This window comes from Salmo trutta, chromosome 16 (genome assembly GCF_901001165.1).
Source record: "Salmo trutta chromosome 16, fSalTru1.1, whole genome shotgun sequence".
Lineage (NCBI taxonomy): Eukaryota > Metazoa > Chordata > Actinopteri > Salmoniformes > Salmonidae > Salmo > Salmo trutta.
The window spans coordinates 48,014,130-48,035,699 of NC_042972.1; the positions used below are offsets into that span (position 1 = coordinate 48,014,130).

At 39.8% G+C, this 21,570-nt stretch overlaps 1 protein-coding gene across 3 annotated transcripts in view; it reads left to right on the plus strand.

The window, feature by feature from the left end:
* Positions 1–21,570, plus strand: part of cntn4 (contactin 4) — a 169,907-nt gene that overhangs the window by 33,276 nt on the left and 115,061 nt on the right. For all 3 annotated transcript variants that reach the window (XM_029694672.1, XM_029694674.1, XM_029694673.1), the window contains 2 exons: positions 11,220–11,352; positions 15,253–15,428. In XM_029694672.1, coding sequence (XP_029550532.1) covers positions 11,220–11,352; positions 15,253–15,428 — 309 coding nt within the window. The remainder of the gene's footprint in view (positions 1–11,219; positions 11,353–15,252; positions 15,429–21,570) is intronic.

Below are 21,570 nucleotides of genomic sequence, written 5' to 3' on the forward strand. Positions count from 1 at the left end.
AGTAATTAACACTTAGCGTCTCGCATATTAGTCAGAATCTCATGAAACTAATTACAGTTTTTTTCCTTAGCAGCTGAAAGCTATCATATAATCTCAAAGTAAAAAGCATTGCGCTTCATAATGATTGAATAGTTAAAAACGTGTTGCAGCATTATTATTCTATTAATCCTATTGATCTCTCTAAAGACAGAGGACGAGAAAACAATCCTTATGTCTATTAGAGCTGAAAGTAGTTTGAGGTGGGATGCCTTTCTCAACTGGCCCTGAAATTGGCCTTCAGTGTGGTGTGGTGATCGGCAGTGCTCTGCTCTCACACTGGGAGGGATTGGTTGAGTTCTTAAAGGGACAGTGCTGTAAGGTGTGGTTTGTAGTTACACCATAAGCAGGCAAGAAGGGCTATACTCGAGATGGAAGGACCACTGGATGCATCAAAATAGGCAAATATGAATATCCACGGACCATGCAAATACATCACATTGGTAACATGGAAATCGCTGTCACTCATGGAAACACATGGAAATATATTGTCACCTCAGCATTATGATGAGTGATAGCTTGCTGTTTTACTGTTTTTGAACTAACATCTCATGCTGTTGATCGTCAGAGTGTGACAATGGCTTGGCTCCTGACATTTTCTGATGCAGTTTGTGGCAGTGCTCTCCTAAATACTTATTCTATTCATCTCCAACTAGGCATTGTAGTAGGTAGCTACGTTCAATACAGGGCTGCTGCCTGCCAATACCAGGTATCCAATTTGATCCATATCCTATTCATGTCTTCTCAAGTCAATGTTACATCAAACTTATTAATTTGAGCATTTTTCTTCATTCCATTGATAATGGTGATTAACTGATTTCAGAATAATAATACATTGTCATCTGAGAGGCTCTAATTATGGGGCATTTGTTTTCAAATGCAATGACATTCAAATGTGTTCACTTTTTTGTCTGAAAGGGATTCTGTCTGTAAATGCATGTCATATCTGTGCCCTATCTACGGGAGATGAATACTCCCCTGTCCCACTGAACTACTCCAGCGCAGGAGAGAACCATTCTTTCTAATAGCTCAGCTGAAGCATGAAAGATATGGGCAGATTTTCTCAATTCCTTGACCTTGAACCCATTTATGAAGTCTTTTTACATTGCCTTTCTCCGAAGAGGCTCGCCTAGACATCCACTCTGGCTCCCAGACCATGGAGAAATACATTCCCTCTGAAGTTTTTCTATAGCTCATGTATCTGCTCCAATTGTTCCACCAGTGTATCTGGACCACGTGTCTTGCATTGTCTCCACGGAGGAGAAAGGAGGAGGAGGAGGAGGAAGAGAGGACAGGATCTCTAAATGAACACCTATGCAGAAGCCCAAGAGTCCCGCAGCTGCAGGAAGACACTTGATTCAGCTGGCCTGGAGTAATGATGGGGGAAAAAATTATACTGTTACATATCGGGATATTATTTTTGACAATATATACAGTTGAAGTCGGAAGTTTACATACACTTAGGTTGGAGTCATTAAAACTCGTTTTTCAACCCCTCCAAAAATGTCTTGTTAACAAACTATAGCTTTGGCAGTTCGGTCAGGACATCTACTTTGTGCATGACACAAGTAATTTTTCCAACAATTGTTTACAGATGGATTATTTCACTTATCATTCACTGTATCACAATTCCAGTGGGTCAGAAGTTTACATACACTAAGATGACTGCGGCTTTAAACAGCTTGGAAAATTCCAGAAAATGAAGTCATGGCTTTAGAAGCTTTGTCCACGTCCTGACCAGTATAAGGGTTAATTGTTATGGTAGTTTGGTCAGGACGTGGCAGAGGGTATTTGTTTTATGTGGTTCGGGGTGGTGTTTTTGCAGAAGGGCGTTTGATTTATTATTTCCGGGTTTTGGTTTATGTTCTATGTTTATGTATTTCTATGTTTAGTCTAGTGAGTGTATTTCTATGTTAGGTTAATGGGGGTTTGGGACTCTCAATTGGAGGCAGGTGCTTCCTCGTTGCCTCTGATTGAGAGTCCTATATATGGGTAATTGTTTGGTGTAGGTTTTGTGGGAGATTGTTTCTTGTCTAGTGTGTGTGAGCCTGAGAAGACTGTTCGTTGATCGTGAGTTCATTTTGGTGGTCATTTTGAGTTTAATAAAAGTTCAAGATGAGCAACCACATACCTGCTGCATTTTGGTCCTCCTTTCCCAACGACAAGTTTCTGATAGGCTAATTGACATCATTTGAGTCAATTGGAGGTGTACCTGTGGATGTATTTCTAGGCCTACCTTCAAACTCTGCCTCTTTGCTTGACATCATGGAAAATCAAAAGAAATCAGCTCAGAAAAAGAATTGTGGACCTCCACAAGTCTGGTTCATCCTTGGGAGCAATTTCCAAACACCTGAAGGTATTACGTTCATCTGTACATACAATAGTACGCAAGTATAAACACCACGGGACCACGCAGCCGTCATACCGCTCAGGAAAGGGACGCGTTCTGTCTCCTAGAGATGAACGTACTTTGGTGCGAAAAGTGCAAATCAATCCCAAAACAACAGCAAAGGACCTTGTGAAGATGCTGGAGGAAACAGGTACAAAAGTATCTATATCCACAGTAAAACAAGTCCTATATCAGCATAACCTAAAAGGCCTCTCACCAAGGAAGAAGCCACTGCTCCAAAACCGCCATAAAAAAGCCAGACTACAGTTTGCAACTGCACATGGGGACAAAAATAGAACTGTTTGGCCATAACGACCATCGTTATGTTTGGAGGAAAAAGTGTGAGGCTTGCAAGCCTAAGAACACCATCCCAACCGTGAAGCACGGGGGTGGCAGCATCATGTTGTGGGGGTGCTTTGCTACAGGAGGGACTGGTGCACTTCACAAAATAGATGGCATCATGAGGCAGGACAATTATGTGGATATATTGAAGCAACATCACAAGACATTAGTCAGGAAGTTAAAGCTTGATTGCAAATGGGTCTTCCAAATGGACAATGACCCCAAGCATACTTCCAAAGTTGTGGCAAAATGGCTTAAGGACAACAAAGTCAAGGTATTGGAGTGGCCATCACAAAGTCCTGACCTCAATCCCATAGAACATTTGTGGGCAGAACTGAAAAAGCGTGTGCGAGCAAGGAGGCCTACAAACCTGACTCAGTTACACCAGCTCTGTCAGGGGGATTGGGCCAAAATTCACCCAACTTATTGTGGGAAGCTTGTGGAAGGCTACCCAAAATGTTTGACCCAAGTTAAACAATTTAAAGGCTATTTGCTACCAAATACTAATTGATTGTATGTAAACGTCTGACCCACTGGGAATGTGATAAAAGAAATAGAAGCTGAAATAAATAATTCTCTCTGCTATTATTCTGACATTTCACATTCTTAAAATAAAGTGGTGATCCTAACTGACCTTAGACAAGGAATGTTTACTAGGATTAAATGTCAGGAAATGTGAAAAACTGAGTTTAAATGTATTTGGCTAAGGTGTATGAAAACTTCCGACTTCAACTGTATATAGTAAAAAAAAATTGGGACAGTATCGGAATATTTTTTGCACTAGTCGGCTGTACCTGCACCAAAACTCCAGTATTTTTCCTTCATAGCTTGTTCTCCATCTTCTATTAAAACAGGGAGCCAATTTGTTTTCAGCACTTTTGTTTACATGACTGACCAAAACAGGTTTTCTCATGGTTGTTTCTGGTCCCTCTGCAGCAGACATATGGTGAGCAATATGTTTGGAACATCGAATCGCAATACATATCGGATCGTGTCATTTTAATATCGTATCGTGAAGTCCCAGGTAATTCCCAGCCCTAGTTTGCAGGAGTGGTATCTGAGTGATAGGCTGGGAGTGGCTGTAATATGTGAGGCTCGGAATATGAATCTGTGTTGGATACTGGAAGAATTCACAAAGTAGATGCTCCTCTATGCTGAACTCCTTCTGGGCCTTTTTTATTCATGCTGTGTGAAAACTCTGCAAATTCATTTTCTGTCACCTGCTATTGGACATCAGATTAGTTTGGGGAGGAGGGAGGGTTCAAACAGCTATTGCTTTTCTGCATTGCCACCAGACGGTCTTGGGCGGTCAAAGGCAGCCCTAAATATTGCATGGCAGGTGGGACATGGAGGGATAGGGAGGTTTCTAAAATGTTGTACCTCAGTCCGCCTTGGAACATGTAAAGATTTCTCTCCCAACTAAAAAAACTAAACAGAAGTTATTTTGAATGAATGTCTTGACTCTCATTGTCAAAAAAAAAATGTATTTTCCTGCAGCTGTGCAGATATTACAGAAACACCTGGGATCAAGTGCCTATGGGTGTATATTAAACAAAGTTCTGGAGGTAGTTGTAGCTCTACCTGCACAGTGGAATTGGGAAGTTCCATGTTGGAGAAATGGAAAACACATTAATGAACAGCAATCATTAAAGAAAGAGGATTGCAGTTGTGTTTACCGCTTAATCCACATAAGCTTGGGGACCATTGTGGTAGCAATTATAGGCATAAAATACTTTTTATGCAATATTATGCAATTATTTTACACTATCATCACAATTATTATGTTGTTATTCCTATGTTATGACATTACAAGGGTTGCAAAGGGAGGGTATGTTACTGGAAACGTTCCAGTGAACTACCAGAATTTGTGTAACTTTCAGGGATTTTATGTCATTTATCACAAAACATCTAGTGGCCCTTTGGGTACTTCAGATTATCACAGGTGTCTGTAATTATCTCGGGCCCTCTGTGTGGCCTTATCACATGCAAAACGTATGAAATAATTAAATAAGATGATTTTAAAATGAACATTTGAATGACAAAGCTGTAAACCATTATCCTAAATATAAACCATCAACTTAGTGAATACTGTTGCGGTTTAATATGAGTGTTTCAGCATGAACTATCCTTTATCATTTTTTTACACAGTTTTATTTATTTGACTATGTCAATACATCTTTGTTATAAATGTTTTGGCGCCAAACTGGTGGCAGTTATGAAAAAAAGTAAATAGTTTCAAGAGTTGCAGAGATAATTGAAAATCTGCCATTGTTGATCAGATGCTTTTTTCATTAATTAGGCTATTTTCTCTTGAACCATATGGTTTATCCACTGTGGACAATATGGACACACACATAAAATATATGCTATATATGAATACATTTTTAAAAACGTTATTCAAGTATAAATAGCCAAAGTTACCATAGAAGATTCCGGTAACTTTAATAAATTACAGGTAGCTTTGCAAACCGAGATATTACACCCTTGAAGTATGTAGACTACAAAGCCTGAAACTATGCTCAACTTACCATTTCTGTATAAACCTCGGTGTCATAAACTCTGAGAAGGCAATCAGTGGATGTCATTTGCATTGTATTAGACTGACCCCAAGGCACAGCTTTGAGGACACAATCTGCACTAAATATCCAGCTCTTTGGACCAAGGTTTTCTAGATCAGGAAAAACACATCTAGGGGAAACTGAGTTTTCAAAAACAAACGGGAGTAATTAAGTGGAGTAATATCTGTTGTCTTTGGTTATTGTAGGGTTGGTCTTTCTGTTTAGCATATAGAGTTTGATAAGGTCTGTGGTCCTGGGATTTACATTTTCAGGAGCATCTCTGATTGATTAAATGTTAGACAGACATGTAGGATAAGTCAAAGCCATCACCTGGGCTCAGTGAGTTTGCATAAATATGCATGATGCCATCTGCAGCTCAATAAAAACATTCACTGGGTTGCTAATGCTGTTTGCACATGACATGCATTATGTTTTCAATTGTCTACTACTGTATCTTCCTTGTTCATTTTACATCTGTGATGGAAGCATCTGTGACGGCTCAGACTGATGTGTATAGCATGGCTTATATACATATATGTGATGCTGTTCAATTAAACGGTGGACTTGGTACTGTCATTTTGTTTTAGCCAGTGTGATATTCATACAGTGCCTCTCTCTGCTCTTATCCACTGCCCGTGAAGGATGTAGCTAGTTGTGCTTGTGCCTGGACTGCCATGCATGTCAGATGGTCTGGTTGGAGGTTAAAGTTCCAGTGGAAAGGCATTCTCTCCGGGCAGTTTGACAACGGAAGGCTTAACATCGACCTCTGTCATTCCACTGGGTGGAGCGTCCTACCCCCTCTGTAGCAACCTACCCCCTGGTGCCAGGCCAGCTGAGAGGTACTGCTGCTGGGTAGACTTCGTGGCCAATGGCCCCTGGATCTCAGTCCGGATGGACCTCCTAACCAGCACAGCTGTCCCTGCTGTGCCTGCTTCATTACAATGTGTTTATTAGGACTAGATTAGCATGTGTGATGGACTAGAGTCAATCCCTGACCAGTAATGTTATACTATATCAGGGGGAATATAGGCAGCTCTCTTTTTTTGACTAAATATAGCCAACTCTCCTTTCATATTGTAAAAGATCTATACTGAACCAAGCAAAACATTCAACAAAAACACATTATCTTATTTTTCTGTTTTCTAGACTTCCTCCTCCTTACAGAGGGAAAGGTAATATGCCCTTCCAAGCTGACTGACTCGTCAATGTTCCTCCTCAAACATGACTACGGTTCTACTCCATTAAAGGATTCATTAGCCAGGGTATCTCGTTGATGACAGTATTAGTGAGAGCTCAACTCCTGTCGATGAAATCTAACACGGTGACTTAGTAACAGCGAGCCTGCCCGCCTGCCTGCCTCTCCAGGTGCACTCACCTGCTCCTCCGCTGGAGAAGCAATTATTCTTTGTGTGGTAGGATGAAGGAGGAGGCGCTCCCCAGACGGTCACACAGCCAAGCCCCTGCTAATTGGTGATGTTAGGGATTCAGACCAGATGCCAGGAGCTCCTCGCTCTCCTTCTCCTCCTTTTTGCTTTGCTTCGTTCTTTCTCCACTTTGGTTTTGTTTTGTCAACACTTGCTTTTGATATGTATATCAATAAATGTTTTATTCATGCAATCTAGGAAATCAGTCGGGTTAGCCCCGTGCCCCTCTTTATTTCCTCCCCACGATGATTCACCACATGTGTGTGGGTTCACAGTTTCAAAGGTGTTTTTCTGAAAGGCTGGTACAATTAAACAACCCGGGCGAAAATGAATGATTAATGCAATTGTCAATCTCACACCCGGAGGAAACAGCGCAGGTGAAACTGCAGATCCATGGTATTTTTCTTCTGTTTTTCTGACAGGCTCCAGTATTTTTAATGAGTCTGTGATGCTAATTGAGTGGCTGGGAGGGAGCATTGATCAGTGCTGCTCCCGGCAGAACAGCTCAGAGGCAGGGGCAGAGGCAGGATGTGCTTGTATGGCGTAGGTTTACAGTTCCTGTCTCCCAAAGGGCGTGTGCACCTGTTCCAGAATAACGGCTCTGGCTCTCCCTGTTAATCATCACTTTAAAGATGTGACGTTTCATTTAAACTGTGCTCTATTAAGATCATGTCAACGTTTATTAAGTCTCATAATGACTGTGACAGCAGAGGCCATCTTTGTAAAGAGCAAGTCACCATGACTCATGGATGGTAGTTCGTTTTTTCCCCCCCGCCTGACTGCCTATCAGTTGTCATGGAACTTTGACTGATGCAAGCCAATTCAAAGTTGACCAATATAGTAAGCCAATGCAAGTGTACAGTAGGCTGGTGATGTAGTAACTATGCAGTACTACCACACGCTGATACTTTACATAATACAGTTGGTGTCTTGGTAAAACAAAAAAAACGGAATGAAATCGTTTTTATCCACTGTTACAGTAACTCCACCACCTCGTCTATGTGCTTTCCTCATCAATATGTCCTATAGTCATGTAGAGTACAACTGCAAAATATTCACTGATGAGAACAGAAATGCTATGCACATAGTCAATACCTGCTTGAAACTTTAGTCAATTGCCTGTTTGGTTGAACATTAAGTTCTGTTTTTACCCCCCCCCCAACCTGTACAGTAGCTTAATGGTTTAATATATATATATATTCTCCAGTCTCTGCTGTTGTTGCATCATCCATCCAGGGAAGGTAGCATTGTGGACCTGAGATAAACACACGAGTCTATCACATCACTTGGGACTTCAGTCTAACCAGTAAGGACTCTGATGAGGCTGTCTGTCTGAGTGGAAACAAAACAAGTCCAATTATACCAGCTCAAGTGCAATGCAGTGGAGGCAAGCAAACAATATAGTCTTTTCTGTATTCTCTATCACAGACACCCTTTACTGAAATTATATTCTTTGTATAATGGAAAATTAGAATTCTGGTGCACACACACAAACATACACGCATCAACTACATATATAAACCCATTCACTTTTAAATAAATACCAGATAGGCCTACGCACTTGTGAAAAAAAATCAGCCAGTCTTCACATACCTGTTGAAGGGTTGTGAAATTAGTCATGAATTTATTTGCATCCTGCTTCGCACAAATACAATAGTTTACCACTCAACGATATGCAATATCCATCCGTTTATGTGACTATAAATTGAAATAGCTGAGTGCTGTTCTCTTGACATGCTAGCCACACATGTACACACATGTACACACATGTACACACACACACCACAATCACACCACAATCACACACACAATCACACACACAATCACACACACACACACACACACACACACACACACACACACAGTGTGAACACAACATTTTCTTTATTTACAGAGTGAGAATAGACAGCAGTCTGGAAGCAGCCAAGCCATTCACAAAGCATTTTCAGTCCACCAAAGAGCTCTCACTGGGTGCAAAAAAATGTAAAGATCTTACCAAAAATGATCATTTCAAGTGGTCAGTCATAAATGATCTATGTCCAGTTTCTCTTGTCATTGTGGTTCCAGTAATTCAAAGGAAATCTCATGTGAGACACTAGATATCAATTGCATATCTTTCTTAGATTCATTCATTTTCTCTCAAGATGAAAAAAAGACACATTCTGAGAATAAAATCTGGCGTCCATGCCAAGTTCGTAAAGGTCATCCCACAATCAGTGGGTGAATACAATTGGCTTGGTCTTATTACAGATGGCAACAATAATGACACAAAATGTAAATCTGTTTACTTCAACTTTTTGGAATAGGGTTTATGGCCTCTGTCTATGTATCCTACACTCTCTAATGTATTCTCCATTAAACAATAATCTATTCCATTTGTAATCTCTGTGTTAAATCTAGCAAGGATGTGGGCATTACTTCAATCCCAACTCTCTCAGTGTATTGAGGAACCTGATTATGACCCCATGATAATTTGACGGAAAAGTATGAAAACACCATCTCTGTCTCATAGCCTGAATTTTGCATGAGAAATGGGGGAAGTGTGTGTGTGAATGTCACAATTATGAATGCAGCCACCAATTTGAGCCATGCTGGAATTCAGAGCGCTGGGGCTCCTTCTCGGCAGAAGTATACCCTGGTGCTTTCACCTGACAAGTTTCTTCTGCCAAATATCATGCGCATGAATCGTGCTATAAAGCTATAATCTTTCTTATTTTTTTTTTGGTCTGGGGTACGGTATGTGAGGCCAGTAGGGAGTACAGTAAAGATAGCTGCATGTGTTCCATGAGGCTTTAATGGTGACCTACTTTCACTGTAGAATAAGATGTACAGTACACTGTTATTATGTCTGCCCAGACTGAGAGTAAAGATGATGTGCTCCTTTCTTTAACCGTACCACGTACTGGCAAAACAATATCCCAAATTGGGAATGGGAATGTGTCACAATCAGTGGAGACTGTCACATCTGTTGCAGAAGTGATATGAGTTTAGACTTGCGGCAATATACTGTAATTTGTCTTCCCTCATTAAGTTTACACATGCGTCCTTTTGCGAAAGCATGTTAGAGCCACTCCCGAATTGTTTTTCCAACAGGCCTAGTTTGAAAACGGGAAGAAAAGATTTTAGGTCTGCAGGGAGTACTGTATCGTAGTTAGGGTTTTTGTTTTGAAATGCATTTTGTCACATTAGCTTATCAGTCACGTGACGTCTCCAGCATGTTTTTCTGTTGTTTTTCATTTTTCCTCAGGGGATGTACCTTAGAGAAGATCCCAAACAGAAACAACAGATGTGTTCATTTTCGTTGCAAAGTTCTGGGAAAAACAGAGCTTATCTTTCCCCAAATTAGCATGAAGTCTCAATGACTGCTCACAGGGCATCAAAGGCATGTAATTATAGAAATTGTGCAATTTGTGAGGGTAGGACAAAAGCTACGGTCACAAACACAGGAAATCATTCCTCCAGTAAGGTATTTTTGCTGTTATTGTTTATTTAAACATTGCATTGAATAAGGCAAATTGTCATGTTTTGAGTGGCTTTGTTATTTACTGCACAATGTAGCATTGATACATCCTGCTGCTAAAAAGCTTTTCTATTCCGGAGACAAAATAAGTGGCCTGGATCTCCATTGTAAAGGCAATATGCACCACCGCTGCAAGCCAATAAGAACACTGACCTTTGATGTTATACACATTTCAGGAACCAGTCATGAATATCTTTTAGCCAGGCTAGCCACAGGCAGGTGTTAAATACACTCTTTGGTTGTGTTTTTTTTTTTTTTAAATGAGTCGACAGACAGTCCGTAGTCATGTCTTGATGGATCTGGTTCGAGCATGAGTCCGCTACTACTGCAGCGTACAGTGGAAATGGCTGAAGATTGGCTAGGTAATGCACTGTATAACCCTTGAATCACATCTAATCACATTCTAGGCCAAAGGTAAGGCGGTTACAAAGGCTGTCACTTGTCCTTTATCCCATGGCTTACTGACACTAAAGGCTTTTGTTAAGTCATGCACAGATAGCCCATTGGATTCCCAGCTGCCCATGGAGTAATGGAGACTTCCGTTCCGTGTGTCATTTCACTGAGAGAATACAAACCACAGGCGAGGAACGCTAACCGCACAACTAATTGCTTAAACGTCTGCAGAGACACAACTACTCCAATAGCACTTTGGGAAAAAAGGATGCAAGTTAAAACGTGTCCCGACTGGTATAAATTTGGAGCTATCCTATTACCGCCTAAATAGCTTTTGAAGACACGTCTCACTTCCGATAATTCTTGTCTGTGCGACGGTGCTGTGACAGACAGAATTAATTGATATATTTTGTCTGCTTGTGGTTCGTCCCCCCTTATGCTTTTACCAGGTCTGGCCTGTTTGCTGCCTCTGACTAATTGTCTGTTTTGCAAGCAGGTTTGTTGTCTGAGCCTGAGTGTAAGCTGAGTGTTATCCCCTGTCCTTGTGTCCCCTATAGAGAGCAGTGTCCTGCAGAGCCCAGTATTCACCAAGCAGCCTGGCAGCATTGTGTTCCCTGTGGACTCCCAGGAGAAGAACAGAGAGGTGGTGTTCAGCTGTGAGGCCCAGGGAAGCCCATCTCCACTTTATCGGTGAGTATGTATTACACAGTGCATGTCTCCCACCACAATCATTTCCCTCTGTTCTGTTCTTGTGGATCGACCATTTTATGTTTGGTGAATTTTATTTCATTCTGATGTAGCACCCTGACTGCTGGACACAAAATCGTAAAAAAGAAATAAATATATACAGTACGATTCAAAAGTTTGGACACACTTATTCATTGCACGGTTTTTCTTTATTTTTTACAATTATTCTCAATGTGGAAAATAGTACAAATAAAGGAAAACCCTTGAATGAGTAGGTGTTCTAAAACCCTTGACTGGTACTGTATATATCTTTTTTTAGCTCATTGAGATCACACATACATGAATGGTAAAAGCATTCATCCCACTTAAGAAATAGTATGGAACATTATCTTTCCTATTTTGGGAAAAAACAGTTTGGCTCTAGTTATGAACATTATCTGGTTCAAACGAATTGAGGCAGAGGCTCAAATAGACTGTCCCTTTTGCTCTCTCTTCTTCTTTTCCTGGACGGTTCATTAGTCTATCGAAAGGTTAGTAAGTTGTATCTCTGGCAACTACAAGGTTCAAATCAATCATGTTTGCACACTGAAATTGCTGGGTTGAGATTTAGAAGGATTGGTACGTTTAATACTTGGGATTGAGACAGTTTAAAGGATGACCTAATCAGCTGTTTCCTTTCAAGGTCGCTGTACAGTCCTGTCAGAGAGAGCACAGAGCCTGGGCTGGGATGGCCTGCCTGCCTTCTAAGACTGTCTTCCTTTACGCAGCTGTAGACTAAATCATCTTCAAAGTTCATTAGCTGCACATCACAGAATCGTGTGCTGTGACTGGCTGATGTAAGAGAGGTTGGGCATTACAGTTGGCTCATCCTCCGATATGCATTACATTTGGCTCATCCTCCGATATGCTTTAAAACTGTCTGTCCCTACAAACATAAAGCTTCTAAGAGAATATTAACTCTGGAAAGAAGAAGCATTGTTCCCTGGTTCTGGGTCTATTTGGTTTCCCCCAAAGATAAAAGTACCATTGCAGAAGGCTAAAGGAAAAGATGTGACATTCTATATGGTATGGTATCATGCCACTGTATGGACATCCTGTTGAAACATGATCGCATAAAGCATGTGCTTAACAAACGGAGCTGCCGTACCAGTGTCCCCCTCTAGAATGATTGATAGCCAATGAGATTACTCGATTGTCTGCAGCATGTCCATGTACTTGATTAGATGTATTGCTCGATGTATCATAGCTGTGATGTTAGATTCTATTCAAGAGTCATTGTCAGGACAACATCTAGTGACAAGACCATGGATTTCGTCTTAGTGTGTTAACCTAACTCCCTTACTTATTCCTTTGTGCAGAACAGACCTTGTAGAGGGTAATGCTCCGATGTCGACCTAAAGACAAGTGGAGTTATGTGTTTTCTCATGATTACCATATCAGTCAAAGCTATGGCAGTTAACATGTGTACATGTTTTTATTGAACCTTTATTTAACTAGACAAGTCAATTAAGAACAACTTCTTATTTACAATGACGGCCTACCCCGGCCAAACCCTCCCCTAACCCAGACGACACTGGGACAATTGTGCACCGCCCTATGGGACTCCTGATCACAGCCGGTTGTGATACAGCCCGGGATCAAACCAGGGTCTGTAGTGACGCTTCTAGCACTGAGATGCAGTCCCTTAGACCACTGCGCCACTCGGGAGCAGTCTTAGCTCTCATCCAATACACCCTATTTGCTACAAAAAAGACCTTGACAATCCTAAGCTAGCACATGTTTTCCTGTCAACCGGACTTTTTGAAAGGCACATTTAACGCTACGTATTAAGACTTCACCCTGCCAACGCATGTGAAAATGAGACGGTGTAGCACATTGATAGATAGACCATGATCTTCTTCTGCAGGGTAGTGAACTCTGCAGTCTTTGTGATTTGTAACAAGATAACTCACTCTTATACATTACTCATCAAATATCTTTCTCTGTCCCTAAATTTGCTCTCTTTCAATGTCTTAGAAAGTCACGGATAAAGCATTAAATGAATAACCGTCAGTAAAACAATTAGCGGGCACGTGTAATTAAAATTGTTGGCTCTATTGAGTGCTTTCCTTGTGGATATGTTGCTCACTCTCTCTGTTGAAGAATAATAGAAAGCTGTTTAATAGGGTGCTTTCATTTTTAATGGAATACCATTTTTTTCCTCTGAAACAAAAATAGCACTTTAGTAACAACGCATAACAGCCTGCTATGAGAGCTGATGGCAACTTCTTCCCTTGGAGATCTAGGATCACGTTAGATCCTCTTCTCTTCCTACTGCAGGTTCTCTCTCTGAACGTCTGAGTAGTTAGAGTAGACTCACTACTGGGAAGTAAAATATTAATGTTGGTACTTGTTTTTCTTGCATTGGAAGTAAGTGAATGGCTGGAGTTGCCTTGTCAGACGGTCGGGGAGGACCTTTGCCATAGTGTGTGTAAAGTAATGAGGCTCTGGAGACCAGGGGACTTGTGTGTGTACTGTAAGGCTAGTGTGGAGTAGGCATGGTAATGAATTCGGGAATCATTATATATGTTGCTTGTACAAGCAGTGCTACTCCAATAATCACTATGTATTTAACGGCATGGCCATATTGTATTCTGTACATAAGAAGAAAGCCACAGGGAATGTTTATAATCAGATATTTTTAGGTGAACTACATGTTCCCTTTTTCTCAAGCATTGATACAGAACATGTTCAGGTGCTTATTATCTTGAGTGTGTCTCAGTCATAATTGGCGTAGCAAGATCTGAGTTCTCCCCTCTATAGCGAAGCCCTGGGAGAGAACTCTCAGTCCCAGTCTTTGTATAAATGCTAGACCATATATACGGTTTGTAGTTGCCAAAATGCCAGATGAATAGAGAACGAAGACATTGACGTCAAATGTTATGCTTTTAACCTGGCATTAACCTTTTACAATGGACTCTTTATTAGTATGCCTTTTCTCGGCTAAATCATACAATAAAATAGCTTTTATCTATTCAAGCAGAGCTACACCAACCTAATGGAGATATTCCTAGGAATGCTTTGACAAATTCACCCTATTTGTTGAGCTGTTTGGAATCCATAAAGACAATCAATTATTCTCCTCACTCCAAAGACATAATCAGCAACTAATCGCCCTGGACGCTAATCATGATTTGCGTCGCCCATTTCCCAATAAAGTGATTAAGAATACCTATCATGCTTACTCATATGTGAAATGCCGTTTTTAACTTTTTTTTTTGTAATAGAACTGGACATTGTTGAAAATACCTACATGTATCAAAGCGTTTTTCTGTCAAGACGCTGTGATGTGTAAATTACGGGTTCACACCTCCATAGCGGGGATTTAGCAGGTATCGATCCCTTTACCCCCCATGTTGTTTGGTATTGTAACGGCCATTGTGCTCTATGTGGAGGGATTGAGGAATCTGCTGCCTTCATAAGTGAATTATATCCTTCACTGATCACCTCTAACACCAATGATAATCTTGTAGCCTGGTGTAGAATGCAAAAGTGCAGAATGCAGGGCGCTAGTCATTAATTTTAATTGCTGCATCGTAATGATTAAGCTGCATTTTTATGCTGTTTGACTGGGTGTCTAGCAAGATGGATGGCGATGGAGGCTGTGTATTCTTGTTGAGTGGGTTCTTTTCTGCTCCGTGGTGTGCCGGCCGTCAGTGTGGTTCACTACTTAGATTAACGCTAAGCCCTTTCTTCGCTTATTGAAAAGGAATTAATCAAATGAAGGTAAAATCATCATTTTCTCTGTCAGAATCTCATCTTGTCCTAAAGGTGAATGATCTACATTAGAATGGAGTTAATAGAGGGATTCTCAGATTGTCTATCAATTGTTCTGGATTTGACTGCTTTTCATTTTGTTTTTAGGTGGAAACTGAATGGCACCGCAATCACTCCCAAATCAGTCTCACACTACAGCCTGTCTGGAGGCAACCTCCGAATCAGCCATTTGGACAAAGACCAGGATGCTGGAACATATCAGTGCCTCGCCTTCAACTCTTTTGGGACCATCGTGAGCCGAGAGGCCAGTCTAACCTTTGCGTGTAAGTCACTAACTATCTTTAGTTCCCTTTCTGATCAAACTGTACTAGCCAGCAGTGTGAAAGCATGTGACATAAAAGATATGTCATTGGGACTTGTGATAGTGTCTCGTGTCCCGCCTGATAAAGCGATCAACATGAAAATGTCTCCTTGGGGAGCAGCAGTTCCCAGTGCTGTGATTCTACACTCCCCTTTCTGTCAGGGTGCATCCTAATCCTGATAGAGCTTAAACATGAATCTACACAACTCCAACGCACAAAACTAACTCTCCATCACTTTCCCCAGGCTTGGCTGTTACTCAAAATAAGTAGCAATAAATGCCTACACTACCACATACTGTCTTTATAACACATGACAGACTCTCAAAGGTGTTCAGTTAAAGCGTATTGAGCAAAAGTAATGTCCCCGTAAGTATAAAACCGAATAGAAATCATCTTGTCTCAGCATGTGAAAATAATCGTTATTGTAGAATAAGATAAAGAAAGTAATATTTTTGAGGAACTTTAGACATTATGACTGAGACTTGAGTAGAATGACATCAAGATTGTGAATAAGATAAGGAGACTGTGGTTTCCATTTAGCTCTTTCCCTATAAACTAAGAACTCAATACTCCCTGCTGCTCCTCCAGTTATTGGACATCCTTAAATGACGACATTGGCAGTGAAGTGAGTGATGGCTTCTTCAGATTGAATTTTGATGCCCCACGTTGGGAACAAGGCCGCTCCATCCCTCACACGCTATTTGTTTTGTCCCTTGGTTGAGCCCAGTCTAACCCCTGAGCAGGATCATTTCGATTTCGTAAGGGAACTCCACTGTCACTATAGGGCAGTACAGTGACAGTTCCATCAATTGCCAGGGCCTGACCTTACCAGTCTTGGGATGTTGTCACATATTAAGGCATGTATCTTCTTTATTACTCTTGGTAAAGATGAATTTACTCCACATGATGATTGAATGGTGCGGGTGGAAGACAATAATTTAAAGGGCAGCTGATATTATTAGGGTGTATCCTACAATTTGTTAGAGTCGAGATGAGAGATAATGTCTATGTGGTTCTCAGCTTCATGTCAACATTGTGACGACAGTACCTGATGTCAATAGCCACATGTTGTCATCCCAAATGATCAGCAATGTTTTAGAGAAGATTCTACTGTAAAATCAGTGAAGAAAGTACTGAAACATGAAAGTAACTGTCCAGTGTTTCCCATTTACTATGAAATATGACCTATACTTAATTACAGTAAGCATGTTTCTATCCACAGTTTTTATGCTCGTAAAGTCATACCGTATAAAAAAAATAAAGACAGCTGTTATGGAAACAGGACGTTTCGGTACAATTCTATGAACGCCGACAGATCATTTGTTTGTTCGTTCGACATGGTGGGATCTTTTTGTGTCGGTACAATTAATTATGCGAGAAATGGCGGTGGAAAGGCCTTGATACGCAAATATTCATCTAGTAACCATCATATCGAAGTGAGCTTGGAGTTGCGATGATGTGGAGTGTGGTCCTCCCACTATGACTCAGAAACCATGCAGTTAATTAGGCTACAGATTAAATAGGTTATGATGAACTTTACAGGGTGGTGAAAGTGCACAGTGAGGAGCTTGATGCTCCTTTCCAATAAATATCAAGGGTTTTATTCTGGTGACATGATAATCGATTCTTGACTGCAGTTTGACAAATAAAACTATACTCGCTCTTTTCCCTAATAATCTCATCATGTAGACTAGCCTACCCATACAGTCTACCTGCACTATATCTGTGAGCTGTTGTTGGCTAGAGCACACCTGCCAGGATCAGAGTAGGCACATTTGCTATTTAACTCAACAGTTTTTGTGACAAAATTATGGGTAGAGTTGAAAATGCGATGGAACATGAAAACTTAAGTGAAAAAGAACATTTTGTGTGGACTACGTCGTCACGCGCTGTTTTTTATCCACAACAATTCAGTTTAGTGGAACACACCACTGTTGGGAAAATGTTCCTATTTTCTTTATGCGTATTTTTGAATATACGCATGAAAATCTGTTGCCAATTGGATGGAAACCTAGCTAATATGAGTGATATATGAGTTTAAAAAAAATGATGAAGTATGTTAAAAATACGTTTTTCTGTGTTGGAATGGTGTGGGCGTACCCCAACAACAGAATGGTGTGGGCGGATACCGGTTATTACAAATATTCATGTGAGTAGACCACTGATTGGCCAGCTCATTTTCCTCAGAGGATGGCATCATGTTATGTGAGGAAATTGGTGGATTTGACACTATTATACCTTTGGGCACAATATACTATACATCTTATTAATCTTGTGCTGATAGTTTTCCATGTGTTCATTTCTTACCTGTTTCTATGTTATCTGTATTGTGTTCTTGACCTTGAAAATGGTTTTCTGTTGATTCACATGTAATATATGAATGTTATTTTATACTGTAACCAGCGTACCAGTCTATAACTCTTAATTGGTGAAGTACAGTCAGTGGCGTAGCACAGTTTCGCGGGGGCCCCCTGCAAGGTTCGAGGAAGGACCTTTATTGTCCAACAGGTGTTTAAAGGCCATGATTGTTTAATTCTAAAAATATTATTATTCAAATATGTAATACACATCTCCAAACTTGTCTTTGTTTTGTTTTATAGCACTGTTAAATTCTCCAGGGCTAATTTTGTTAGCATTTTGGAATGTTTTTCTAGATTTAGAACATAAAATAACATTTATAAAGCAAACATTATCCCTTAGGTCTAGCATAGCAAATACTTTAATTTTGCAGAACGGTGATTACAATATTTTTTTCCGAAAATTGACTAAAACAAATATCTTATGAGGGTTAGTCATCAGTGACGGAGCCACTGACAGAGTTGACAACAGATACTCAAAACAGACATATTTTTTCCTCATAAAATAAAGTTCAGTACCAACATTTGTAAAATATGGAAAATGATTCAATTGAAAATCCCCAATAAAAACATAACCATTCTGTCAGATCTTTCAGGACTCAAGACAGAGTTGACGTTAGAGAAAAATCTGACAGAGTTGATGTTTTACGGAGTTGACAAAAACTTTACTCAAGTGGTGTACACAGTAGCCATTTTGTTTTTCCTCAGTTGCTTTATAACTCTAAAACCTAATTAAATGTGACATATTTGGACCAAAATTCATACCATAGTCTATCAGGCAGATGGAGTTGACAGATTATGGCTGTCACTATGGTGATTCCAATATTGTTTGTTTTAATCTATCAAAAGTAGAGAACTTTACAGACCATGAGTGGTTTTGTTGCATAACATGTAATGAGGACATGAATAAGGGGTCCTTGTGGTATAGCTGACCCTGCTCATTCCTGATTAAGTCAACCAAATCTCTGGACACATATTTTAGGAATCAAAGTTTTGAGAGAAATATTCTTTCAAGTCGCAGAGGGCTATTCCAAGAAATTACATCCTATAATTTTTCAGTTAATATACATTTTTGCCCGTTATTACATTTTAAACCGTTTTTTGGAGAGTTTGAAATTGGGACCCTTTGCTACGGACAAGGGCGTTTCTAGGCAAAGAGCCGACATGGAAATGAATAAAAACAAATCTTTTCCCTTATAAAATAATGCAACAAAATCGAAAGCTCGTTCCACCCCGTGTGGGGGCTGCGGTGGTGTGTGCTACGTCAGTGAGCCCGCTTCAGCTCAATCAAAAATACATTCTGTCCATGTGCAGATTAAATGAATGAAATATGTTATTGCTCTTAAAATGAATTCTATGGAGATATGGCTTCAATCAATACCATCTTCTTCCAGAGAAGCGTAATGAAAGTTGGCTATTTAGTGTTTTAAAATATGCTCTGTGATTATTCCACTGGAGCTTGACCTTGCAAAGTTGAGATAATAAAAAGAGACCAAGAACAATGAACATCAAATACTTCAAGGAGATATGTGTTTCTCTGCCTTTCCTCCTGAATTGGCTTGCTTTAATTGCACAGATATTGAAAGCCTTGTCAGTTAGATCCATAGGAAATGGATCATTGTCATTACGGACACACTGATGTTGTCTGAAGGACAAGCTCTGCGTCCTAATTCAGTAATTGAGTTCTGGGTAAAGAAAGTTAAAAAAAAATATTCAAATCAGCATTGAACGTGAACCTCATGCATAGTGTTTTAATCATGTTTCTTGTGTACTGTAATCTTTTTTTAAATACATAATTGTTGTGATGAATTTCCTTGGGTTTATCAAGGAATGACTGGCTGAACATAAAAATTGTTTAAGAATGCAAAGGATGATTAAATAAGAAGATTTATTTTCTTAGGTTTTTGACAATCTTTCACCCACTGTAACTCATCTTTATCTCATCCAGCCCCTTTCAACACTGTATCAATCCTTTTCCATTTTGTACAACAACTGTCATGTTTATCTCATCCAGCCCCTTTCAACACTGTATCAATCCCTTTCCATTTTGTACAACAACTGTCATGTATATCTCATCCAGCCCCTTTCAACACTGTATCAATCCTTTTCCATTTTGTACAACAACTGTCATGTTTATTTCATTCTGGTGTTAATATTCAGAATTAATTTTATCTCTTAATATTCATGGGATGTATCATTTATTCCTCACAACTTCTTCACACCCTTAGGATATACTCACCCTGATTGATGTAATGTTCAATTTGTTTGCTCTGTGAATGCAAATCCTCTGATGTTGGAACTGTTGCTTCCTGCCTCGCTCACTTTAAACCAATGGCTAGTTTTCCATCTGCTCATTTCCATGTCTATGAACTTGAAGTGACATTGAGCACAGGGGAAGAGCTGTCTAAAATAAAACATAATCATTAACAATCATTTATTACATGTGTAAAGTGCTTTTCATTATACAAGAATAATCTCAAAGTGCATAATAATGGCACTTTGTTGGACTTTCTTATCAGAAATATCTAGGAATATCTTAAACCAACTGCATCTGCTTACATGTAAATGATTTGGCAGTCATGTTTGGATATATTTTTTGGTCTACTAGTAATACTATGGTCTGAATTTCAGCATGGACAACAATCAGCACTCTGCTTCCTACACTCTTAGAGATAAAGGTGCTATCTAGAACCTTAAATGGTTCTTCGGCTGTCCCCATAGGAAAACCGTTTGAAGAACCCTTTTTGGTTCCAGGTAGAACCCTTTTGGGTTCCATGTAGAACCCTTTCTACCGAGGGTTCTACATGAAACCCAAAAAGGTTTTACATAGAACCAAAAAGGGTTCTGCCTGGAACCAAAAAGGGTTATCCTATGGGGACAGCCGAAGAACCCTTTTGGAACCCTTTTTTCTAAGAGTGTACAGTGTAAAGTTTCAATAGGTACATATTCTTCAGTTGGAAAAAGTTATGTTCCTCTAGATATTCTACTGGACCGTCAAGGTTACATGAGAGTGGCGGTGCTCCAAATAATTTGCCGTTACCCTTCCCTCTCTGAACTTTTGATGGATGATGGTGCTGCCGGTGAGGAGTAGGTCCTGTCTGCTGGCTGAGGCATGGCTAACTGATGAATAGAGGGCCACTCTCTCACTCAATACCGTCTGGCCTTGATAAGTATTTCTATTGATTCATTATCAGTGATTATGTAAAAGATGTACACCCATAATTCATACTGATGAATAGCTTATATATCCAATGTGTCTGAGTCACAGAGTTCAGTTGTTACGTGGAAACTATAACAAAGGCCATGCTTTGAATGTGATACATTGTTAAACAGTGTATTCAAGTTTGACTATAGTGTTAGACTGAAAACTTACCAATCATTTGTTATAGAGAAGGTATTTGTTGTCAATGGAAATGGAAATGTGGGTCCGGATTAAAAGTATGTTAGTCCAGACAGTTTTAAAACACCTACACATTCAAGGGTTTTTCTTTATTTTTACTATTTTCTACATTGTAGAATAATGGTAAAGACATCAAAACTATAAATAACACATATGGAATCATGTAGTAACTAAAAAAGTGTTAATAACTCAAAAGAAATGTTATATTTGAAATTCTTCAAATAGCCACCCTTTGCCTTGATGACAGCTTTGCACACTATTGGCATTCTCTCAACCAGCTTTATGAGGTAGTCTAATGGAATGCATTTCAAGAAACAGATGTGCCTTCTTAAAAGTTAATTTCCTT